General features: G+C 47.4%; 1 protein-coding gene across 4 annotated transcripts in view; it reads left to right on the forward strand.

Moving 5' to 3' along the window:
* SGCE (sarcoglycan epsilon) overlaps nt 1–26,623 on the forward strand; it is a 131,430-nt gene that overhangs the window by 81,343 nt on the left and 23,464 nt on the right. For all 4 annotated transcript variants that reach the window (XM_077490768.1, XM_077490769.1, XM_077490770.1 and 1 more), the window contains exons 6-7: nt 18,739–18,904; nt 25,669–25,880. In XM_077490768.1, coding sequence (XP_077346894.1) covers nt 18,739–18,904; nt 25,669–25,880 — 378 coding nt within the window. The remainder of the gene's footprint in view (nt 1–18,738; nt 18,905–25,668; nt 25,881–26,623) is intronic.

The raw sequence follows: 26,623 nt of genomic DNA on the forward strand, positions 1-26,623 counted from the left end.
GGGGTCTGCGGGCGGGGGCTTATCGGAATCCGGGAGCCCCCTTTAATAAGGGGGCCCCGGATACCGGCCCCCCACCCTATGTGAATGAGTATGGGGTACAATGTACCCCTACCCATTCACCTGTAAAATAAAAGTACCCAAAAAAAAAAAACACAACACACGAGATAAAATATTTTATTGCACAGCTCCGGGGGTCTTCCGTCTTCGGGGGTCTTCTCGCCGGACTCCTCCGCTATCTTCTTGTAGCTCTTTTGCTAGCGGAGGAGTCCGGCTTTCTTCCTCCCCGCCGCCGGCCTCTTCTCCCGACTTCGGGGGTCTTGTCCCCCTCTTCGGTTCTTCTGCCGGGCCACCGCGCCTTCTTATAGCTCTTTTACAGGCGGTGGCCCGGTCTTCTGTCGCCGCCGCCTTCCGTTCTTCTGCCGGGCCACCGCGCCTTCTTATAGCTCTTTTAGAGGCGGTGGCCCGGTCTTCTGTCGCCGCTGTCGCCTTCCGGTCGCCTTCCGTTCTTCTTCTTGTTCTTCTTCTTCTCCAGGAGATGTTGACACGTCGCTCTCTCCGGCCGGAATGCCAGAGCCGTGCTGTGCGGCCACTTATATAGTGACAATGGGGCGGTGTCACATGGTATATGTCACATGGGTTGGTCACATGGGTTGATGTCACATGGGGACTATGACATCGTAAGGGGGCGGGGTCACCATGTGACCAACCCATGTGACATATACCATGTGACACCGCCCCATTGTCACTATATAAGTGGCCGCACAGCGCGGCTCTGGCATTCCGGCCGGAGAGAGCGGCGTGTCAACATCTCCTGGAGAAGAAGAAGAAGAAGAACAAGAAGAAGAACGGAAGGCGACCGGAAGGCGACAGCGGCGACAGAAGACCGGGCCACCGCCTCTAAAAGAGCTATAAGAAGGCGCGGTGGCCCGGCAGAAGAACGGAAGGCGGCGGCGACAGAAGACCGGGCCACCGCCTGCAAAAGAGCTATAAGAAGGCGCGGTGGCCCGGCAGAAGAACCGAAGAGGGGGACAAGACCCCCGAAGTCGGGAGAAGAGGCCGGCGGCGGGGAGGAAGAAAGCCGGACTCCTCCGCTAGCAAAAGAGCTACAAGAAGATAGCGGAGGAGTCCGGTGAGAAGACCCCCGAAGACGGAAGACCCCCGGAGCTGTGCAATAAAATATTTTATCTCGTGTGTTGTGTTTTTTTTTTGGGTACTTTTATTTTACAGGTGAATGGGTAGGGGTACATTGTACCCCATACTCATTCACATAGGGTGGGGGGCCGGTATCCGGGGGCCCCCTTATTAAAGGGGGCTCCCGGATTCCGATAAGCCCCCGCCCGCAGACCCCGAAACCAACGGCCAGGGTTGTCGGGAAGAGGCCCTTGTCCTCATCAACATGGCGTCTTTTGAGGACGAAACGCGTCGGGACTCCTACTGCAGCTCTGTTTTTATGATAAAAGCGCTTTATTCATTTGGATTCATGTAAGTTCATTACTTATTTCATTAAATTTTTTAAAACGGATTTACACTATTGTGGCCCTCATTTTTCCTCCTGTATGAGTTCTACAATGGGCGTTGAGGTTTAAAGTGGAAGATTTTCCCATCGTTTGAATACTTGATTGAGAATTCCCAGGAGAGCCTTTTTATGTTGGACAACTCTATATGAGAATATTCTGAAGTTTGATTGATCCTTCGAATGTATATTCGTTTGGATCCATTCTATCTGGTAAGCCTACATCTTATTTGGTGATGGATATGCCACAGGGTGCCTGCATGTGATCTTCATAGGACGAAGGTGGATGGCTCTTTCCCTCTCACGTGTGGATTGGATTTAATCGAATAACAGATTTTTTGGACTGTTTTCACATTTTTTTGGGTTCATTATAATTTTTTCATTATTTATGCAATTGCTGGGCAGTTTGGGCAAGCACTTTTGTATGTCATGCAATTTTGATACTGTCACATCACTTAGTGGTTTAATCATATTTTATATAGCGCTACACTATAATTTAACATTTGGAATTTTCTTCACTACTGTATATCCTTGTGATTGTGTTAGCAGCTTTTTTGTATGTAATTTTTGGGGTTAGCGCAGTGTTGATTGTCATTGACAGTTTTTTTTGGATACTCATCAACATGGGGACAAGGTGCTTTGGGGTGGGGGGGCCGCGCGGCCCCCCCTTCCCCAAGGCACCCCCCATGTTGAGGGCACGCGGCCTGGTACGGCTCGGGAGGGGGGGAGCGCTCGCTCGCCCCCCTTTCCTGGCCGGCCGGGTAGCGTGCTCGGACAAGGGTCTGTTGTGGACTTTGGGGGGACCCCCACGCCGATTTTTTTCGGCGTTGGGGTTCCCCTTTAAGTCCATACCAGGCGGCGGGGCCCGCGACGTCTCCTTCGCGGGCCCCGCCTACCTGGAGACGCGCTCGAAATGAGCAGACTTTCCTCCGAGCGGGAACAGTTTGCTCATTTCGAAAGTGGCCTACACACGGGCGGACTGTCCGCTCAAACCAAGTTTCAGAGGACAGTTTTTCGGAATTTCCGAAAAACTTTGTTCGTCAAACTGTCCGCTGAAGCCCCACACACGAGCGGACTGTCCGCTGAAACACTGTTCAGCGGACAAAGTTGAGGGAACAGTCCGCCCGTGTGTACGCGGCCTTATCGTCAAGAAAATGGCATTAGAAATGAAAAAAAAAAAGAAATGGGTATAGTCGGTGGAGGGTGTGATAGTGACACTGACAGATCCCATTGCTGCCACTAGAATGCGACATATTACTCAGCTTCACCGTGTGCAGAGATCTTCCTGTTCTAAGGAGCAGACTGAGAGTGATCATTCCTGGGGCACAATACCCGAGATGTTAACCCCTTACACTAGGGTTTCACCGACAGCGGTATCGGTGCCGATACTGAGCATTTGCACGAGTACTTGCCTGAAACCGATACTTTTGCAGTGCTATTTGAGCCTATACAAAATGCAATTTGAACAGGAATGCGGTGCGATTCTTGTCCGGATCACATGCGGTTTCCCGCACCACTCCTGTGTGAACCCAGGCTTGTCATAGTGACTTCCCGTCAGAAAGTATCGGTACTCATACTTGCCAGTAAAAAAACATTATTGGTTCAACCCTACTTTGAACCTTTCCACCGAAAAGTGTAACTTCCGCTTTTACGTCCCCCCCCCCCCCCCAGAAGAAGGGGACCTGTTTTCCGAGATGGCGCCATCCCTCAGAAGTTCAGCCCCCCTCCACCTCCCTCTGCCGCCAGGGCGTGTTAGAAGGTGCAGCATGCTTCACGCATGCTCAGTAGGGAACTGGCTGAGCTGCTGGTTTTCCTTATCAAGAATGGTGATGGCTGCATCTGACAGCTGATCTGACATCCGATCTGAAAATCAGCTGGAGTGCCGACATCGGGGGAACCCTGGACAGGTAAGTCTCCTAACATTAAAAGTCAGCAGCTACAGTATTTGTAGCAGTTGACTTTACATTTTTTCATGGGGGTCGCAGAACACCGCCTTAAATACTTGATTTTTCTTTGCTTTTATCTCAATTTTTTTTTAAGGCAGTGACCGGGTCTCTTTTTTTTAACCACTTGCCGACCAGTCGCCTTGATTATACGGCAGTAGGTTGGCTCGTTCTCGCGAATCACCGAACCTGTACGTTGGCTCCTTTAAGTGCCAGGAGTGCGTGCTGCACTGCGGGGGACCCGGTGCGCGTGGCCACTCGCAATGGTGGGCACAAGATCCAGAACGGGGATCTGTGTATGTAAACACACAAATCCCCATTCTGACAGGAGAGGAGAGACAGATCTGCTGTTTCTAGTAATTAGGAACAGCGATCTGTCTCCTCCTCCAGTCAGTCCCCTCCCCCCACAGTTAGAAACACTCATGAGGGAACACAGTTAACTCCCTCCCCTGCCTGTCAGTGACATTTATACAGTAATAAGTGCATTTTTATAGCACTGATCACTATATAAATGTCAATGGTCCCAAAAAAGTGTCAAAAGTGACTGATCTGTCAGCCGCAGTGTCGCAGTTCCACTAAAAATCGCAGATCGCCGCCATTACTAGCTAAAAAATAAAATTATAAAAATGCCATAAATCTATCCCCTATATTTTAGACTCTATAACTCTTGCACAAACCAATCAATATATGTTTATTGTGATTTTTTTTTTTACCAAAAATATGTAGAAGAATACATATTGGCCTAAACTGGTGATGAAGAATTTTTTTTTTTCATTTTTTGGGACATTTATTATAGCAAAAAGTAAAAAATATTGTTTTCTTTTCAAAATTGATGCTTTTTTTGTTTATAGCGCAAAAAATAAAAACCGCAGAGGTGATCAAATACCACCAAAAGAAAGTTCTATTTACGGGAAAAAAAGGACATCACTTTTGTTTGCGTACAGCGTCGGACGACCGCGAAATTGTCAGTAAAAGCGGCGTAGTGCCGTATCGCAAAAAATGGCCTGGTCATTAAGGGGGCAAATCCTGACGGTCCTTTAAATGGTTAAAGGTATTTTATTCGTTTTCAAACAAACATTAACAACATACCAAAGAAAGGGTAGATATCAGTCAGTTTGCAATATCAGATGACAAAAATATAAACACAAGGACACTGCTTCGTACCCAGTGGGTACCAGGAGACATAAGTAACACAGTAACAAAACAGCTGGTGATTAGAGCATTTTAGAAGAAATCTATCGCTCCAATTCAAAAAATGCAGAAGAATGCAACATAAAGGAGGATATGACACAGCCAGGGCACCTATCTGTAAACATATGAGGGGTGTACCTCCCAGTCTTGTTAAACTTCAGTCTCCCCCGACACCTTAGAAGTCCATGCCGACCATATTTTATCATACTTATTTGTACAACCTCTGGCGGTATAGGTCAGTTCATACATGGGCAATGCTTGATTGACCAAGTCTACCCACATCTGTAAAGTGGGAGGCTCTGGTTTCTTCCAACTGAGGGAAATTGCTTTTTTTGCATAAAAAAGGAGAAGGCAGATCAGCAACTTCCGGGTGGCACCTAACTCTTCCTCTTCCAGGTCACCAAGGAGACACCTGATGGGTTTACTTCCTCTTTGATTCCCTGCAAAGGTAAAGCATAATGGACTACTATGCATCGCATAGTAGTCCATTATGTGTCACTTACCTGACACAGGAGCCAGCGAAGTCACCGCTGTCCTCTGTAGTCCGGAGCATCCATCTTCTTGGTGGGTCTCGCTGCTCCGGCGCTGTCATTCATCGGAGCTGCGATGACGTCACTCCCGCGCATGCGCACGGGAGCTGCCACTCGCGGCATATCGCTGTTAAATGCGGCGCGCTCAGACATGCGCCGTAGACAGCGGTGCCTGTCTTTCGGCAAATATCTCCTAAACCGTGTAGGTTTAGGAGATATTTCTTGGACCTGCAGGTAAGCCTTAATCTAGGCTTACCTGTAGGTCAAAGTGGTTTATAAGGGTTTACAACCACTTTAAATGTCCCCTCTGAAAATAGCTGATGCGCATACTTTAAACCAGCAGGAGACCAGCGGTGCACATCAGGTAGATGATTACGTTCAGACAAATTACCATTAAACAACAAGGAGGGGTTAAGTGAGGAGGTAAGAGGGGAGGCCTTAATTCTCCAATTGCACAAATGAAAAATGTTATATGATAGCTTGAGGACTGCAGCCCCTTGAATGGGATAAGGTCCATTCCTGTAGAGTAGGTTAATCAAAGCTTTGTATGAGTGCATAATGGTCACCTGTGCTGCCACTAAAGCATTGTCTATGTCAGGAAAGAACCAGCTGTGCATGCGAGTCACTTGAGTGGCCCAGTAATAGGCCTGCAAATCAGGTAGTACCAAGCCCCCTCTCTGTACCGATAGTTGTAACGTTTTTAAGGAAATTCTATGGGGACGAGAGGCCCAGAGGAAGTTGGTAAGCAGGGCATTAATATTTACAATTTTTTTTTTGCACAAATAAACTAGTGCCAAAATATATATAAGAACCTGGGCAGGAAGATCATCCTAAACAAATTGATCCTACCCAGCAGGTTTAGAGGGAGTTTAACCCAAACTAAGTTTTTCAGTCTGTTTATTATTGGTGTAGCGGCCACAACTTTTGCTGTGTGGCCTTGATTTGTTGGGCTTACCGGTTACCTTCTCCTGGCCTGCTCCTCCGCGTCTAGGGGTTCCCAGGGTTGATACCCAACGACTTGTACACTGACACTGATAAAATCCTTTCAAAAGAGGTTTATTTTGCAGTAGAACTTTCACAAACACAGTCTCTTAGGGAACAGAGGGCACAGGTGAAGAACTCAGGCACCTTGAACTGCAGGTCTAGCAAAGTCTCTATTTCCACCCAGAGATTATCCACACGCAGCTGAGTACTTCAAGGCTGAACAGATCTCTAGCCAGAGATCATGGCAGTCAGCACGTTGACTCAAAACTTGAACAATCAACTGAGAGTATACAGGAACCTTTTTCCAACCGTACCTGGAACGTTTCCCGCTTCCTTTATGGTACTGGAAAAGTGTGAATTCGTCCTTCCCAACTCAGTAACCAGGCACTTCTCAGGATGCCACTTGCCGGCCCTCCTCTGAAGAGTCCTCCCCCGGTCACTTCCACGAGCTGAGGTGTACCTACAAGCCGAGAGCACACCCGGACACTGTGAATCCTCCCTCAGTTACAGCTCCTCGGACCAGCAGGTTCTGAGACTCGGAAACAGACGGATCCCTACCCCAGACCAGGCAGGTCTATCAGGGGCCACTGCCAGGAACATGTTGCGGGATGTCGAATACCCTGTGACCAGGACCCCTCACAGGGCTACCCCGGTCCTGAAACCAGAACAGACCACATGGGTCTCATGAATAGTGATGGCCGAACGGTTCGCCCGGCGGTCGTTTCGCGGCGAATTTCCGACATTCGCGGTCCGCACGTTCGAACGCCTTTTTCCGTCGTTCGCCGCGGCGGACTTACGTGTTTAATGTATACAAGAACTTTAACCTTTGGTGACACGTTTATCATGTGATACAGGACAGCCAATTGAGACATGACAGCACATGGACACTTGTACATTCCCCCTAACCTATAAATACACCCGATCCGGTGGCCATTTTACATTCTTTCTTCTGTTAAGATAGGGACAGGTTCCTGTGTGGAGTAGGGAGAGATAAACCACTAGCTATTTGGTACACAAAAGTTCTTTTCAGGACTGGTATAGGTGTTAGGTGTTGATAGGTTTGCTGTGCTGCTGATTCTTGCAGCAGCCTGAGTGTCTTTTGTTAGTTTAGAGAAAGGGAAAGGACGGTGTATGCTACAGGGACAGCCAGATTAGTCTTTCATCATCATCATCATCATCATCATCATTAGCTGTTACTATCAAGGTCCACAAAAGAGCTGTTCCAGTAACCACTAATCGTTCTCTTTTTTTGCCAATTTGTATAGGGACAGGAAGGAAGCAGTGTTGTCAGGCAGTGAGGGTAATTTTAAAGACTTGCTGTTATTATTAGTTCCACAAAGGTTCTTTTCAGGACTGGTATCAGTGGTACAGTAATAGGCTTGTACATGTATAATATTCTTTCTTCCAAATATAGAAAGGATATTATACTTGACTGCTGCCCTTCTGCTGCAGTCTGCTAAACATTCACAACTCACTTGTTCCACAAAAGTTCTTATAAGGACTGGTAACTTGGTATAGGGTGCTACGGTACATAGGCTTGAGTGCGGTACAGTCTGCTGTTCTGTAAGGACCGCTATCGGTCCACAATAGATAGGGTTGACGTGCACCACTGCTGACCGCTGCCCTATACTGCAGCAGTCCTTCAGCGGTATAGGGACTGACGTACAGTCTGCTAATCACTAACACACAACCTGCTTGTTCCACAAAAGTTCTTATAAGGACTGGTAACTTGGTATAGGGTGCTACGGTACATAGGCTTGAGTGCGGTACAGTCTGCTGTTCTGTAAGGACCGCTATCGGTCCACAATAGATAGGGTTGACGTGCACCACTGCTGACCGCTGCCCTATACTGCAGCAGTCCTTCAGCGGTATAGGGACTGACGTACAGTCTGCTAAACACTAATACACAACCTGCTTGGTCCACAAAAGTTCTTATAAGGACTGGTAACTTGGTATAGGGTGCTACGGTACATAGGCTTGAGTGCGGTACAGTCTGCTGTTCTGTAAGGACCGCTATCGGTCCACAATAGATAGGGTTGACGTGCACCACTGCTGACCGCTGCCCTATACTGCAGCAGTCCTTCAGCGGTATAGGGACTGACGTACAGTCTGCTAAACACTAATACACAACCTGCTTGGTCCACAAAAGTTCTTATAAGGACTGGTAACTTGGTATAGGGTGCTACGGTACATAGGCTTGAGTGCGGTACAGTCTGCTGTTCTGTAAGGACCGCTATCGGTCCACAATAGATAGGGTTGACGTGCACCACTGCTGACCGCTCACCTATACTGCAGCAGTCCTTCAGCGGTATAGGGACTGACGTACAGTCTGCTAATCACTAACACACAACCTGCTTGTTCCACAAAAGTTCTTATAAGGACTGGTAACTTGGTATAGGGTGCTACGGTACATAGGCTTGAGTGCGGTACAGTCTGCTGTTCTGTAAGGACCGCTATCGGTCCACAATAGATAGGGTTGACGTGCACCACTGCTGACCGCTGCCCTATACTGCAGCAGTCCTTCAGCGGTATAGGGACTGACGTACAGTCTGCTAAACACTAACACACAACCTGCTTGGTCCACAAAAGTTCTTATAAGGACTGGTAACTTGGTATAGGGTGCTACGGTACATAGGCTTGAGTGCGGTACAGTCTGCTGTTCTGTAAGGACCGCTATCGGTCCACAATAGATAGGGTTGACGTGCACCACTGCTGACCGCTGCCCTATACTGCAGCAGTCCTTCAGCGGTATAGGGACTGACGTACAGTCTGCTAAACACTAATACACAACCTGCTTGGTCCACAAAAGTTCTTATAAGGACTGGTAACTTGGTATAGGGTGCTACGGTACATAGGCTTGAGTGCGGTACAGTCTGCTGTTCTGTAAGGACCGCTATCGGTCCACAATAGATAGGGTTGACGTGCACCACTGCTGACCGCTGCCCTATACTGCAGCAGTCCTTCAGCGGTATAGGGACTGACGTACAGTCTGCTAAACACTAATACACAACCTGCTTGGTCCACAAAAGTTCTTATAAGGACTGGTAACTTGGTATAGGGTGCTACGGTACATAGGCTTGAGTGCGGTACAGTCTGCTGTTCTGTAAGGACCGCTATCGGTCCACAATAGATAGGGTTGACGTGCACCACTGCTGACCGCTGCCCTATACTGCAGCAGTCCTTCAGCGGTATAGGGACTGACGTACAGTCTGCTAAACACTAATACACAACCTGCTTGGTCCACAAAAGTTCTTATAAGGACTGGTAACTTGGTATAGGGTGCTACGGTACATAGGCTTGAGTGCGGTACAGTCTGCTGTTCTGTAAGGACCGCTATCGGTCCACAATAGATAGGGTTGACGTGCACCACTGCTGACCGCTGCCCTATACTGCAGCAGTCCTTCAGCGGTATAGGGACTGACGTACAGTCTGCTAAACACTAATACACAACCTGCTTGGTCCACAAAAGTTCTTATAAGGACTGGTAACTTGGTATAGGGTGCTACGGTACATAGGCTTGAGTGCGGTACAGTCTGCTGTTCTGTAAGGACCGCTATCGGTCCACAATAGATAGGGTTGACGTGCACCACTGCTGACCGCTGCCCTATACTGCAGCAGTCCTTCAGCGGTATAGGGACTGACGTACAGTCTGCTAAACACTAATACACAACCTGCTTGGTCCACAAAAGTTCTTATAAGGACTGGTAACTTGGTATAGGGTGCTACGGTACATAGGCTTGAGTGCGGTACAGTCTGCTGTTCTGTAAGGACCGCTATCGGTCCACAATAGATAGGGTTGACGTGCACCACTGCTGACCGCTCACCTATACTGCAGCAGTCCTTCAGCGGTATAGGGACTGACGTACAGTCTGCTAATCACTAACACACAACCTGCTTGTTCCACAAAAGTTCTTATAAGGACTGGTAACTTGGTATAGGGTGCTACGGTACATAGGCTTGAGTGCGGTACAGTCTGCTGTTCTGTAAGGACCGCTATCGGTCCACAATAGATAGGGTTGACGTGCACCACTGCTGACCGCTGCCCTATACTGCAGCAGTCCTTCAGCGGTATAGGGACTGACGTACAGTCTGCTAAACACTAACACACAACCTGCTTGGTCCACAAAAGTTCTTATAAGGACTGGTAACTTGGTATAGGGTGCTACGGTACATAGGCTTGAGTGCGGTACAGTCTGCTGTTCTGTAAGGACCGCTATCGGTCCACAATAGATAGGGTTGACGTGCACCACTGCTGACCGCTGCCCTATACTGCAGCAGTCCTTCAGCGGTATAGGGACTGACGTACAGTCTGCTAAACACTAATACACAACCTGCTTGGTCCACAAAAGTTCTTATAAGGACTGGTAACTTGGTATAGGGTGCTACGGTACATAGGCTTGAGTGCGGTACAGTCTGCTGTTCTGTAAGGACCGCTATCGGTCCACAATAGATAGGGTTGACGTGCACCACTGCTGACCGCTCACCTATACTGCAGCAGTCCTTCAGCGGTATAGGGACTGACGTACAGTCTGCTAATCACTAACACACAACCTGCTTGTTCCACAAAAGTTCTTATAAGGACTGGTAACTTGGTATAGGGTGCTACGGTACATAGGCTTGAGTGCGGTACAGTCTGCTGTTCTGTAAGGACCGCTATCGGTCCACAATAGATAGGGTTGACGTGCACCACTGCTGACCGCTGCCCTATACTGCAGCAGTCCTTCAGCGGTATAGGGACTGACGTACAGTCTGCTAAACACTAATACACAACCTGCTTGGTCCACAAAAGTTCTTATAAGGACTGGTAACTTGGTATAGGGTGCTACGGTACATAGGCTTGAGTGCGGTACAGTCTGCTGTTCTGTAAGGACCGCTATCGGTCCACAATAGATAGGGTTGACGTGCACCACTGCTGACCGCTGCCCTATACTGCAGCAGTCCTTCAGCGGTATAGGGACTGACGTACAGTCTGCTAAACACTAATACACAACCTGCTTGGTCCACAAAAGTTCTTATAAGGACTGGTAACTTGGTATAGGGTGCTACGGTACATAGGCTTGAGTGCGGTACAGTCTGCTGTTCTGTAAGGACCGCTATAGGTCCACAATAGATAGGGTTGACGTGCACCACTGCTGACCGCTCACCTATACTGCAGCAGTCCTTCAGCGGTATAGGGACTAAGAGTTTTGTCACAGGGTCATTTAAAAAATGACATGCAGAGGAAGAGGCAGGCCCTTCCGCAGGGGTGGTAGGGGTAGGGCAGGAGCAACAGGCTTGAGCCAAAGTGGGAAGTTGCAGAAGGTGCGTTCAATTACTTTAAAGGATGCACCAGACTTGGTTGAGTGGCTCGCTCAGCCTTACTCTTCTGCACCCTCCTCATCCTCTCGATCTGCACCCTCTTCTTCACTCTCTGCTATGTGCACCCCCAAAGACACTACCACCAACAACACGACCACCACCACCACCACCACATACCTTCCGCTTGAGTCACTGGAATTATTTTCCGATCCATATCAAGAGGACATTTCTGATGCGCAGCCACTCTTGGTATTGGATCAGGAAGAGGAGGTAGCAACAAGCGCTACTCAGCAGTCTGACGCCAGTACCCAGATCAGCCCAAGGAGGAGGTTGGTCCCCGGTGTTGCTGCCTACTCTACTTATAGCGGTGGGGAAGGTGACGTTGATGATGACGTGTCTAGTGATGTCACGTGGGTGCCCACAAGAGAGGAAGAGGAGGGGAGTTCAGAGGGAGATATGGACCAGCAGATAGGGAGGAGAAGCAGCAATGACTTACATTGCACAGCAGGGACAAAGCAGACTGCAAATGTATCAGGAGCGAGTCATCGACCATGTACGGTCACATCTGGCGCTCCCAGGACACCGGCACATGGCTCCGCAGTGTGGGCTTTTTTTAACGTGTCCGCTGCTGACAATAGCGTTGCCATCTGCAATCTTTGCAGTCAACGCGTTAGTCGCGGTAAGCCCAATACTCACCTAGGGACGACCGCCTTAAGAAGGCACATGAGCAGCCATCACCGAGCCCAGTGGGAGCAACGGAACACACAAAGCCACACTGCAGGCTCTCACCGTCCAGCCTCGTCTTCTACTTCTCCTTCTCCTCTCTCCTCACAATTGTCCTCCACTCCACCTTCCATCACGCCAAGCTCACATTTTTCTGCAAAAAGGCAGGCTTCCGTGGGCCTAATGTTTGAGCGTAAAAAAATGATGACGCCGGATAACCCTCTTGCCCAACGGTTGGCGGCTGGCTTGTCAGAACTCATAGCCCGCCAACTACTGCCATATAAACTGGTGGACTCGGAGGCCTTTCGCAAATTTGTGGCCATTGGAACACCACAATGGAAGGTCCCAGGAAGGAAGTATTTCTCAGAGAAGGGCATCCCAGAGCTATATGGCCATGTTCAGCGGCAAGTGAATGTATCTCTGGCACACAGTGTCGGTGCCAAGATACATCTGACCACAGACACGTGGTCTAGCAAACACGGGCAGGGAAGGTATATCAGTTTTACTGCCCACTGGGTGAACCTTCTGACGGCCGTCAAGCATGTAACCCGTGGCACCCGTGTAGATTTGGTTTTACCGCCACGGATTGCATGCAGGCCTGACTCTTCTTCTCCTCCTCCTACTCCATCCTCCTCCCTCTCCTCCTCAGCTGCCTCCTCCTTTTCCGCTGCTAGCGTCTCTTCCACTGCACCGCCCAAGCTCCCCAGAACCTATTCCACATGCCAGGTGAGACGTTGCCATGCCGTGCTGCGTCTGTTGTGCCTGGAAGCAAAGAGCCACACTGGCCCGGCACTCCTTTCAGCTTTGCGTTCACAGGCAGATGAGTGGCTAACACCGCTCAATTTGACAGTTGGTAAAGTGGTGTGTGACAACGGTGCCAATCTGCTTAGCGCATTGAAACAGGGCAAAATCACGCACGTGCCGTGCATGGCACACGTCTTAAACTTGGTCGTGCAGCGATTCCTTGTCAAATACCCTGGGGTCCAGGACATCTTGCGGCAGGCAAGGAAAATCTCGGCCCATTTCAGAAGATCTTACACGGCCATGGCTCGCCTTGCTGACATTCAGCGGCGACACCATCTGCCGGTCAGACGTCTTATTTGCGATTGCCCGACGCGATGGAACTCAACCTTCTATATGCTTGATAGGCTGCTCCAGCAGAAACGTGCAGTTAACGTCTACCTGTATGAACTCTGCGAAAGAAACGGTTCTGGGGAGCTGGGTTTTTTTTCACCGCGCCAGTGGCTGCTCATGCGCGACACATGCAGACTTCTGCGGCCATTTGAGGAGATCACCAAACTGGTCAGTCGCAGCCATGGCGCCATCAGTGACATGGTACCTTATGCCTTCTTTCTGGAGCGTGCATTGCGTCGTGTCATTGATCAGGCTGTGGAGGAGCAGGAGCGGGAAGATGAGGAAGTCGCAATGCTGGATGAATTCCCAGGGGGGGCTACTCTATCTGAGACAAGTCAACAACAGGAGTCTGATGAGGAGTCAGAGGAGGATGGTGCCGGGGCGGATGAGCAGGAGCAAGAAGAGCATGCTTTAAACCTTTCTGGGATCCCTGTTGTGCGAGGATGGGGAGAGGAGAATGAAGAGGACGACATTATCCTGGATGATGAGCAGGAGCCAGGCCACCACACCGCTTCCACTTTAGTGCAAATGGGGGCCTTCATGCTCCAGTGTTTTAATAGGGACCCCCGTATAAAAAGCATGAGGGTCAAGGACCAGTACTGGGTGGCAACGTACTTAGACCCCCGGTACAAACACAAAATGGCGGAAATGTTACCGCCGTCGCAGAGGGCTGTCAGAATGCAGCACTTCCAGGCCTTGCTTCGAGAAATGCTGCATTCTGCTTTTGCGTGCGCTGGCAGAGGAGCAATTCCCACTCCCAGAGAAGGATTTGCGGGTACCAATCCAACAGCGCCTGCAAGAAGAGGCCGGTTTGAAGATGTGTTGGTGACTTCGGATATGAGGTCATTCTTTCAGCCGACCCATCGACAGGTGTCATCCGGATCCAGCATCAGGGAACGCCTAGACCGTCAGGTGTCCGACTACATTGGGTTAACGGCCGATGTGGACGCTCTGAGGAGTGATGAACCCCTAGACTACTGGGTGGGCAGGCTTGACCTCTGGCCAGAGCTTGCCCAATTTGCAATCGAACTGTTGGCTTGCCCCTCATCCAGTGTCCTGTCCGAAAGGACGTTCAGCGCAGCAGGGGGGATTGTGACCGATAAGCGTACTCGCCTAGCTCACCACAGTGTTAACTACCTCACATTTCTAAAAATGAATGAGGCATGGATCTCGGAGGAATTCAACACATGTGATCAGTAGACCATGTATATGTCTATAAACAATTTTTGGAATCAAGCACACAGACCTTCTTAATTCATTTGGCTCACTTCCCTGACCCAAAAAAGCACACCGTACTATATGCCCCTACCCTCCTCTTTGAAGAGGTTGAGCGGTGTCATATTTCTACTGGGGCTGCTTATTATGAGGGGTTCCCACCATCCCTGTGCTGTGCTGACTTCCTCCTGGGTGTTCTTATTATGAGGGGCTCCCACCATCCCTGTGCTGTGCTGACTTCCTCCTGGGGGTTCTTATTATGAGGGGATCACACCATCCCTGTGCTGTGCTGACTTCCTCCTGGGGCTGCTTACGGTGCTGCTGTCAGCGCTGTATGTCACGGAGCTGCTGTCAGCGCTGTATGTCACGGAGCTGCTGTCAGCGCTGTATGTCACGGAGCTGCTGTCAGCGCTGTATGTCACGGAGCTGCTGTCAGCGCTGTATGTCACGGAGCTGCTGTCAGCGCTGTATGTCACGGAGCTGCTGTCAGCGCTGTATGTCACGGAGCTGCTGTCAGCGCTGTATGTCACGGAGCTGCTGTCAGCGCTGTATGTCACGGAGCTGCTGTCAGCGCTGTATGTCACGGAGCTGCTGTCAGCGCTGTATGTCACGGTGCTGCTGTCAGCGCTGTATGTCACGGAGCTGCTGTCAGCGCTGTATGTCACGGAGCTGCTGTCAGTGCTGTATGTCACGGAGCTGCTGTCAGCGCTGTATGTCACGGAGCTGCTGTCAGCGCTGTATGTCACGGAGCTGCTGTCAGCGCTGTATGTCACGGTGCTGCTGTCAGCGCTGTATGTCACGGAGCTGCTGTCAGCGCTGTATGTCACGGAGCTGCTGTCAGCGCTGTATGTCACGGAGCTGCTGTCAGCGCTGTATGTCACGGAGCTGCTGTCAGCGCTGTATGTCACGGAGCTGCTGTCAGCGCTGTATGTCACGGTGCTGATGTCAGTGCTCTGTATTACGGTGCTGCTGTCAGTGCTCTGTATCTCCTGCACCCTCTTGTTTGCCTACCCTGGTCCCTGACCTTCCCTCTCCTCCATTGCCTTCATTAGCTCCATAGTCCTGAATTGTCAGAACAATTTCCCAAATAAAAAAAAAATGCTTGTAGTTATCGATCCCAAATTCACCTCATACATGTATTATGCTATTGTCCAGGTGGTGGGACTACGTGCTACCCCCTAATAATTACCCCGTGGCCGCAAATTCGACCTAAAGGTTTGCGAAATTCGCCTCCCATTGAAGTCAATGGAGCCCGCGGCGAACGGTCGTTTTCGCGAACGTTTGTGTCCGTTCGCGTTTCGCGTTCGCGAAACGTCCCGTCGGAAGTTCGTCCATCACTACTCATGAACAACTCCGGAACAAACACGTGACCCACACCTGTTTAAGTACCCCCTCCCAGACTCCTCAGCCGCCCCTGGCACTCCCGCTGATTGGCTCTGAGAGGGCCGATACCAAAACATCCAACCAGACTTGGTTCTAGCCTGTCATGTGCACCTCACATGACCATGCAGAACTTCTAAACACAGCCTGGCCAGACTGGTGTTAGGCCTACCTACAATATTTAACCCTCAGAAACTTTATTGTCCTGAGGTCAAAAACTAAATTTACAATGCGTGTGACATTTGATCCCAAATATCATCCGCTACATTGGGTATAAATTGTTTTCTATATAAGTTAGTTGTATCTCAATTCCCAAATAGCAAAATTTAAAGATCACTCAAAGTGATATGGAAGGTGGGAGTACTGACTTAAATAGGGGGTCCAAAGGGAGAATACTAGATTTACTCCAGTTGACTTAGAAACCTGAAAAGGATCCACATTGTGATATAACCCGTAGGGCTGTGCAAAGAGAGTCTGCTGGGTCTGCCAGGTACAAGAGCATATCATCCGCATATAAGGATGTTTTTGCTTCCAATTCATTAATCCTGCACCCTTTAATTACCCCATCCTATCTAAGAAGCACCGCCAGTCAGTGGCTCAATGGTGATGGCACACAGCAGAGGAGATAACGGACATCCCTGTCTAGTACCACAAAACATTTGGAAGGCCTCAGTAATGGAGGTATTTACTCTAAATCATACCATAGGCTGGGAATATAGTGGTTTAACCCAGGTCAGAAATTTAGGGCCAAAGCCAAGCCTTTTAAGGATCTCAAATAAGTAGGGCCATTCAATGCGTATCAAGCGATACCACCACTCTAGTGTCTGGGTCAGGGACACAGATCTGAAGCTTGGTAAATAAGCAACGTAAATTAATCACTTTGGAGCACATGGGGTTAAATGTCATGTGATCAGGGTTGATAAGACCAACAATAACCACATTTAAACAACGAGCCAAGACCTTGGCCCGAATTTTGGCATGTACATTGATTAATGATATAGGTTGGTACGACTCACAATATTTGAGATCCTTATTGGGCTTTGGAATCGGGACTATCAAAGCTTCACAGAGTAAGGTAGGTAAGGCTCCCACTTCATAAGCCACGCTGTACATGGACAGTACTAGAGAGATAATCTGCATAGGTTTTGGACCACTTAATTGGATAACCATCTAGACACGGGTTTTATGTGGGTTAAAACAAGTAATCGCCACATCTATCTCCAACATTGAAAGAGGTGTATCTAAGTCACTAACTTCAGTCTCAGAGAGGACAGGTAAGTGAACATCACTCAGGTACGCCACCAGGTCTGCCTGATCATAGCTGGCTTTAGAAGCATATAAAAATCAAAGAAGTCTTGGGTGATCTCCTCTGGTGAGGTTTAAAGAGTATCAGTATGATCAAAAATACAGGGTATAGAGGTAGGCGGCAAATCAATTCTAGCCAAATAAGCAACTGTTTTTGTCCCCCAAACTCGAACAGTCTCTGTTTTTAGTACAGCAGCTTCTTTTGAGTTTTCTCAACCTAGACCAGATCAAATCGCCTCATGGAAGAGGATGGGTTTTTAATATATCTTAACTCTGCTCTCTGCTGTGAAGGCTGAGGTTTCATGTGTAGATACCTACCAGGCCCTGTCCTCCTTGAGATGTTTGATGACACCCACTATAGTACCGCGGATGGTAGTTTTAAAAGCATCCTACGCCGTACCCACAGCAGTGCAATCCTTATTTTCATGCTAATAATTACATATCTTTAGCAGTAGCCATAAAGAAGGTCTCCTCTTTAGCCAGATGCTGACTGTCCCACACACACTTACTGCGGCAGGGCAGCCGCTCTGGGCAGAATCACACACCTGTACATGATTCTGCACTTCCAGGTTTGGGGCGTGTACGCACACCACCGGCGACCTGCTCCTGCTGTGATTGGACCCACCGATTGTTCAGGAGACTGGCAGAACAGCGATCTGTAAACAAGGCAGATCGCTGTTCTGTGAGAAGGGAAGGTAGTGATCCTGTGTTTCTGCTAAGCAGGAACACATATGTCTGTTTTTCCACAGTACAAACACCCCCTCCCCTCACAGTTAGCATGCACTCTCTGGTAAAACATTTAACCCTGATGTTAACTCCTTCTCTGCCAGTGTCATTAGTAGAGTGACAGTGCACTGATCACTGTATTGGTGTCACTAGCTCCCAAAAAGTGTCAGTTAGGTGTCCGATTTGTCCGCCGCATTGTCGCAGTCCTGCTATAAGTCTCTGATCACCACCAGCTAGTAAAAAAAATAAAAAATTCCACATATATATTCCATAGTTTGTAGACGTCATAAACTTTTGCCCAAACAAATCAATATACGCATACTGTGATTTTTTTTTTTTTTTACCCAAAAATATGTAGCAGAATACATATTGGCCCAATTTGATGAAGAAATTAGATTTTTTTAAAAAAAATTATTGGATATGTTTTATAGCAGAAAGTAAAAAATATAGTTTTTTTTTTTTTACAAAATTGTTGCTCTTTTTTAGTTTATAGCTCAGGTGATCAAATATCACCAAAATAAAGCTCTATTTGTGGGGGAAAAATGGACATAAATTTTATTTGGGTACCGTGTGGCACAATCACGCAATAGTCAGTTAAAATAACGCAGTGCCATATCACAAAAAATGTCCTGGTCATGAAGGGGGGTAAATCTTCCAGAGCTGAAGTGGTTAAATGGGAACGAGGTCTGAAGAAGTCCTTAGGAAGTCCCGTCAACCATTTATCTTTCCTCTTGAAGGCTGTACTGTGAAGATGATGTCCCTCCTTAGTGAAATTGACCTATTCTTGTCCTTCTAGGGTCTACGTCATGGTGGGAGCAGATGTCCCCTTCTCTTCATGTCTTCGGGAGGTGGTGGAGAACCCCCAGAACCAGCTAAGGTGCAGCCAAGAGATGGAGCCAGTCATCAGTTGTGATAAAAAGTTCCGAGCTCAGTTCCACATAGACTGGTGCAAGATTTCACTGGTGGGTCCTCATTTCTAGAATGTTCTTCTCCCATGGAAAATATCACTTGATACCCAGTTAGAGAGAATTACAGAAACTGAGTTTTTACAGAAAAATATTTTTAATTTTTTAGTCTTAATGCAGAAATCCAACCAGAAATAACAAGATAAAAATGAACAGTCCATTACAAGACACAACAACAAAATCAGCTGTTGCTACAATATTCACCTTCAATCCAGAGATTTACTTTTTTTCTGCGACTAGATGTCGTCACTCTGATGTCCAGCATCATTCAATCTGCTTCCTCTGAATCTAGGTCATCATAGATCCGCCCCCAGCCTGTGACTGGACAGTGAAAGGAGAAACAGTACAATGATGAGCTCCTCTCTCTGCCTCCATGCTCTCCTCTCCTATCAGTATGCTTATTGCGATACCTCAAGCTGTAATGCAATTGCTGTTTACATACAGGTGCACACCCTATGCATGTGCTTGTATTTGCCTGTGTGTGCAGGGCAACAGGGTTTTTACTTTTTTTTTTAAACTATCTTTATTTAATTTATTACAATTATTTTAACATTTTTTATTTTCTCAATGTAACTTTATTGCTATTGCAAGGGGCTAACAAACCTGATGTGATAGCATTAGCAGATGACAGGTCTCTGGGGTCTTCTTGGCTCCAGTCTCTCCCCCGCCCTCCACTGCCGCTAATAAAGCACATGGAGTGGGGGGTCATTATGGCCCTTCCCGGTGCCGTAAATTTGATTGGGAAGCTCTACAGCTTCCCAGATGACTTTTATATAAAAGCTAAAACTGGACTGATAAAACAATACCAAGCTCATGGCTATAGCTCTGACTTTGCTTTAACTACTTGAAGTCTCCCCCGTTTATATATGGTGTGCGGACATCAAGTAAGACCCCTTTCACACTGGGGTGTTTTTCAGGCGCTTTAGCGTTAAAAAAAGCACCTGTGAAGTGCTTGAAAGAAGCCTCATCTGCAATCCCAATGTGAAAACCCAAGTGCTTTAAGAGCCCTTTCACAATGTCAGCGCCCGAAAAATGCTCGTAAAGCCCCGCTTAAACTAGCAGTGCTTTACCAGTGTTTTTCGAGTGTTATTGGGGCACTTTTAACCCCTGCTAGTGGCCAAATAAAGGGTTAAAAGCACCCACAAAGCGCTGCTGTCAAAAGCACTTTTCAGGCGCTTTTCAGGCATTTTGCAGGCGCTACCCTTTGATTTCAATGGGAAGGGGCGCTTTAGGAGTGGTGTATTCACCGCTCCAAAAGCGCTGCAAAGAAACTGCTTGCAGGACTTTTTTTGACGCCCTGCCAGCGCAGTGCCTCAGAGTGAAAGCACTCGGGCTTTTACATTGGGATTGCATTTGCGGCTTCTTTCAGGCGCTTTACAGGCACTTTTTTTCAAAGCTAAAGCGCCTGAAAAATGCCCCAATGAGAAAGGGATCTCAGTGTGAAAGCACTCGGGCTTTCACATTGGGATTGCAGATGAGGCTTCTTTCAAGCGCTTTACAGGCGCTTTTTTTAACGCTAAAGTGTGAAAGGGGTCTAAACCTGAACTTTTATTCAAATCTTTTTCTCCTCATAAAGGATAAACAGGTGCATCTCAAAAAATGTGAATGTGAAAAAGTTGAATATTTTATACTCATGGTGTCACACTCTAATCAGTTAATTAACTCCAAACACATGTAAAGGTTTCCTGAGCCTTTAAATCATGGGTCTTCAAACTATGGCCCTCCAGTTGTTCAGGAACTACAATTCCCATCATGCCTAGTCATGTCTGTGAATGTCAGAGTTTTACAATGCCTCATGGGATGTGTAGTTTTGCAACAGCTGGAGGGCCGTAGTTTGAGGGTCCCTCCTTTAAATGGTCTCTCAGTCTGGTTCAGTAGGAATCACAATCATTGGGGAAGACTACTGACTTGTCAGTTGTCCAGAAGACAGTTACTGGCACCTTCCACAAGGAGGGTAAGTCACAAAAGATCATTGCTAAAGAAACTGGCTGTTCACAGAGTGCTGTATCCAGGCATATTAATGGAAAGTTGAGTGGAAGGAAAAAGTGTGGTAGAAAAGGGTGCATAAGCAACAAGGGTAGCCTGAGAGGATTGTGAAGCAAAGGCCATTCAAGAATTTGGGGGAGCTTCACAAGGAGTGGACTACAGCTGGTGTCAGTGCTTCAAGAGCCCCCACACACAGACATATCTAGGACATGGGCTACAACTGCCGCATTCCTTGTGACAAGCCACTTGTTAAGGTCCCTACCGTGCCAAGCAGACAGCCAGGCGTGGTCACGCCCCAAGTGGCTCAAGGTGGTATTGAACCCATAACCTTCCGTTTAGCTTCTTCTGTTCCTTTACCTCTGAGGCACACATCAGTTCTCTAGTCTGCCTGCTTTCCAGCTATGCCTAGTTCAGCATGAAGTACTGAGGGCGATACTCTGTACCTGTTACTCCTGGTTGAGGAGTGACAGGTACAATACTCCTGGTTCAACACTATGTCAGTTCATTGTCTCTTGTTTCCTGTTTTGCCAAATGTTCCAGTATTCCTGTGTTCTAGTTACAGCGTCCCAAGACTGACTCCGGCTTCTGATCCTGGCTCTGCTTATCATTTATTCTGTCTTCTGGAATCCCTGACTACAGCTTTACCTCGACTATCCTTTGGCAAACTCCTGTCACACCCTCATGCACAGATCCAAAGCCCAGGTAGCTTATTACCCTGTTACCATGGGCTGTGTGTATTTGCAAGGGTGAGCATACATCTCTGCGTCATGGACTCCAACCTAGGTAAGCCCTTACACCACTCCTGAACCAGCGACTACATCAGAAGTGTCTTACCTGGGCTAAGGAGAAAAAGGACTAGATTGTTGCTCAGTGGTCCAAAGTACTCTTTGGATGAAAGTCCACACTGCTAAAAGTACCAATACCTGGTTTAATGATGATGGTATCACTGTGCTTGATTGGCCAGCAAACTCACCTGACCTAAACCCCATAGAGGAGCTGTGGGTTATTGTCAAGAAGAATATGAGAGACCCAACAGACCCAACAATGCAGACGAGATGAAGGCTGCTATCAAAGCAACCTGGGCTTCTATAATACCTCAGCAGTGCCACAGGCTGATCGCCTCCATGCCGCGCCGCAATGATATAGTAATTTAGGCAAAAGGAGCCCCAACCAAGTATGCAGTGCATATTATACTGTGCATGGATATACTTTTCAGTAAGCCAACATTACTCTATTAAAAATCCTTTTTTTTTTATTGGTCTTATGTAATATTCTATTGTTCTGAGATAATGAATTTTGGGTATTTCACTAGTTGTAAGCCATGACCATCAAAATTTTAAGAAATACATGCTTGAAATATATCACTCTGTTTGTAATGAATCTATATAATAGGAGTTTCACTTTTTGAAAATAAAATACTGAAATAAATTAACTTTTTGATGATATTCAAATTTCTTGAGATGCACCTGTATATTCTTTGGGAGGATAAAAAGATTTGAATAATGCCGCGTAGACACGACCGGACTTTCTGACAGCAAAGGTCTAACGGAACGAGTCCGTCGGACAATTCGATCTTGTGTGGGCTCCATCGGACCTTTGCTTGCCAAAAATCCGGCAGACTTTAGAAATAGAACTTGTTTTAAATTTTTTCACCGGAACTCCGCCAGACCGAGAAATCCGTTCGTGTGTGTGCTGGTCCGACGGACAAAAACTGGCGCTAGGGCAGCTATTGGCTACTGGCTATGAACTTCCTTATTCTAGTCCAGTTGTACGTCATCATGTTCGAATCCATCGGACTTTGGTGTGATTGTGTGTGGCCGTTCATTCGGAAAGTCCGTCGGAACTCCGCCAAAACTCAGTCGGAAAGACCGCCGGACCTAGTCCCTCGAAAAGTCCGGTCGTGTGTACGCGGCATAAAAGTTCAGCTTTACTCACATGATGTCTGCACACCATATATAAACGGCAGGGACTTCAAGGTCACAGCTACAGCCATGAGCTTGGTTTTGTTTTTTTCAGTTCGGTTTTAGCTATTATGTTAGTCATCTGGGAAGCTGTAGAGCTGCCCAATCAAATTTAGGGCACTGGGAAGGGCCATAGTAACCCCTCCCTCGCCCTGCATGCTTCATTAGCTGCAGTGGAGACATTGGGGACAGGGGGACCCCAGATATCTCCATGAGGAGGACCTGTCACCTGCTAATCCTATCACATCAGGTTTGTTAGCCCCTTGCGACACTGGACAAAAGTTATTTTTTACATTACTGCAAAGAATGTATTAAGGTAAAAAACCTTCTAACTTTACAACCACTTTATAGTTTCAATTAGACACGGGGTGCCTAAAAGCTGTTGGCTTCTGCAGGGCTCTTACTTTAGAAAACCCACAGTGCTCTGTGAATCCTTTGTTATTTATTACATTTTTATTTGTAAATAAATTTGTATATTATAATAATCATTTTTAAAAAACTGATTTAAAACTTTGCCTTTAAAAACATTATATACAGTATTTCCTTTAATCCAGGCTTCTCCACACTTCCTAAACAGAGGCCCAGTTTATTATCCGTCACCCATCATTAGTGTCAGGGGAAGGAATTGTTATCCATCATTGGTGTCAAGAGTAGGAATAGTGACCCATCAGCGGTGTCAGGAGAAGGATTTGTCACCCATCATTGGTGTCACTGGAAGGTATAGTCAACCATCATTGGTTGAAGAAACAGTGACCCTTGATTGATATCCAGAGAAGGAGTAGTGTCCCATCATTGATATCAGAGGAAGGAATAGTGTCCCAATCATTGATATCAGGGGAAGGAATAGTGACCCATCATTGGTTTCAGGGTAAGGTATGGTGTCCCATAATTGGTGTCAGCGGAAGGGATAGTGCCCCATAATTGGGGTCAGGGGAAGGAATAGTGACCCATCATTGGTTACAGGGGAGGGGATAGTGTCCCATCATGGGTGTCAGGGGAAGGAATAATGTCCCATCATGGGTGTCAGGGGAAGGAGTAGTGCCCCATCATTGATATCAGGGGAAGGGATAGTGTCCCATCATGGGTGTCAGGGGAAGGAATAATGACCCATCATTGGTATCAGGGGGAAGGAATAGTGACCCATCATTGATATCAGCAGAAGGAATAGTGTGCCATCATTGGTGTCAGGGAAAGGGATAGTGTTCCATCCTGGGTGTCATGGGAAGGAATAGTGACCCATCATTGGTATCGGGGGAAGGAATAGTGACTCATCATTGGCATGAAGTATGCCTCACAGTTGCTGTCTGAAGAACACTACCTCATATCAGTGGGAATAATATTGCCGCAAGGTGTCAAGGAAAGGAATAGTTACCCATCATTGGTGTCAGGGGAAGGGATAGTGTCCCATCATGGGTGTCAGGGGAAGAAATAGTGTCCAATCATGGATGTCAGGGGAAGGAACAGTGTCCCATCATTGGTATCATGGGAAGGAATAGTGACCCACCATTTGTATCGGGAGAAGGAATATTGACCCATCATTTGTATCAGAGGAAGGTACAGTGACCCATCATTTCTATCATGGGAAGGAATAGTGACCCATCATTGGTGTCAGGGGAAGGAATAGTGACCCATCATTGGTGTCAGGGGAAGGGATAGTGACCCATCATTGGTGTCAGGGGAAGGGATAGTGACCCATCATTGGTGTCAGGGGAAGGTACAGCGACCCATCATTGGTGTCAGGGGAAGGGATAGTGACCCATCATTGGTGTCAGGGGAAGGGATAGTGACCCATAATTGGTGTCAGGGGAAGGAATAGTGACCAATCACTTGTATCAGGGGAAGGTACAGTGACTCATCATTTCTATCAGGGAAAGGAATAGTGACCCATCATTGGTGTCAGGGGAAGGGATAGTCACCCATCATTGGTGTCAGGGGAAGGGATAGTCACCCATCATTGGTGTCAGGGGAAGGGATAGTCACCCATCATTGGTGTCGGGAGAAGGAATATTGACCCATCATTTCTATCATGGGAAGGTACAGTGACCCATCATTTCTATCATGGGAAGGAATAGTGACCCATCATTTCTATCATGGGAAGGAATAGTGACCCATCATTGGTGTCAGGGGAAGCAATAGTGACCCATCATTGGTGTCAGGGGAAGGAATAGTGACCCATCATTGGTGTCAGGGGAAGGGATAGTGACCCATCATTGGTGTCAGGGGAAGGTATAGTGACCCATAATTGGTGTCAGGGGAAGGAATAGTGACCAATCACTTGTATCAGGGGAAGGTACAGTGACTCATCATTTCTATCAGGGAAAGGAATAGTGACCCATCATTGGTGTCAGGGGAAGGGATAGTCACCCATCATTGGTGTCAGGGGAAGGGATAGTCACCCATCATTGGTGTCAGGGGAAGGGATAGTCACCCATCATTGGTGTCAGGGGAAGGGATAGTCACCCATCATTGGTGTCAGGGGAAGGGATAGTCACCCATCATTGGTGTCAGGGGAAGGGATAGTCACCCATCATTGGTGTCAGGGGAAGGTACAGTGACCCATCATTGGTGTCAGGGGAAGGGATAGTCACCCATCATTGGTGTCAGTGGCAGGAAGTATGCCTCACAGTTGCTGTCAGTCTGAAGAACACTATCTCATATCAGTGGGAAGAATATTGCCCCAAGGGCTGGATAAAAGATAACAAAGGGCAGAATCTGGCCCCTGGGCCGCAGTTTGGAGACCAATGCTTTCATTTTATAGAATTCTGTATTCCTCCTGTGGGAAATGCACACGGATTAATGTTTTTTGCATTCCAGGTGGACAAAACAAAGCAAGTGGTGATCACGCAGGAAGTTGTGCGCGGAGAAGGGATCCTGCCGGACGTCGGGGAGTATAAACCACCATCAGAGTCCCTAAAGGCCCGAGATTTCTATGCAGACTTCCTCATCACCCTGGCTGTGCCCTCTGCCGTGGCTCTGGTGATGTTTGCCATACTCGGGTACATCATGTGCTGCCGGAGAGAAGGAATGTGAGTCACCTCTGTTTTTATTCATCCATTCAAAGTCAAACAACTTTATTTAGGCTGCCGAAGTTTAGAGCTTTGAATAGAAACCTGGTGAGACCCGATACAAACCTGGGCTGTATTTGTATTGTTGGCCCCTGAAATTGAAATGTTTTACCAGGCGTGCGTTGCGTCAAGACTTATGACTGCAAATAGTGTTTCCATTGGCCGATGTTTCCTGTGCCTTCTTTTCTATATACATGTAGAATAAGGGGCCTATTTATAGAAAATGCTGCATAGACATTCGTCCCGTGAATCTGCTTGTACATTCATTCTGTGCGTATTGGGAAAAAACAAATGTTCTTTAGGCCATTTTCTCTTCTGAGTGAATTTTTTTTTTTTATCATGTGCAATAGTAAAATACTGCATTGTGGCCACTCAATTGGAGCTGGGGAGTATAGGAAATACATATGTTAATGTAACAAGAGATATAATGTAACAATCTTAGAGAACACTAGAGGGAATAAGCAGATAAATGTAACCAATGGTGGCCATAATGTTGTCCTGAAATGCCTTAATTAGGAAACTACTGCATTATGGTCACTAGATGGCACTGTGGAGCATAGGAAATACATGTGTTTTTCTAAAAAGAGATACAATGAAACATTTCCAGAGATTGCTACAGAAATGAGCAAATAACTGTAACTAATGGTGGCCATAATGCAATATTTTCCTGAAATGCCTCGAAAATTCTCAGTACATTCAATGAC

This window comes from Lithobates pipiens, unplaced genomic scaffold (assembly GCF_037356315.1).
Source record: "Lithobates pipiens isolate NorthernLeopardFrog02 unplaced genomic scaffold, aLitPip1_a1.2 Scaffold_19, whole genome shotgun sequence".
In the NCBI taxonomy this organism is placed as follows: Eukaryota; Metazoa; Chordata; class Amphibia; order Anura; family Ranidae; genus Lithobates; species Lithobates pipiens.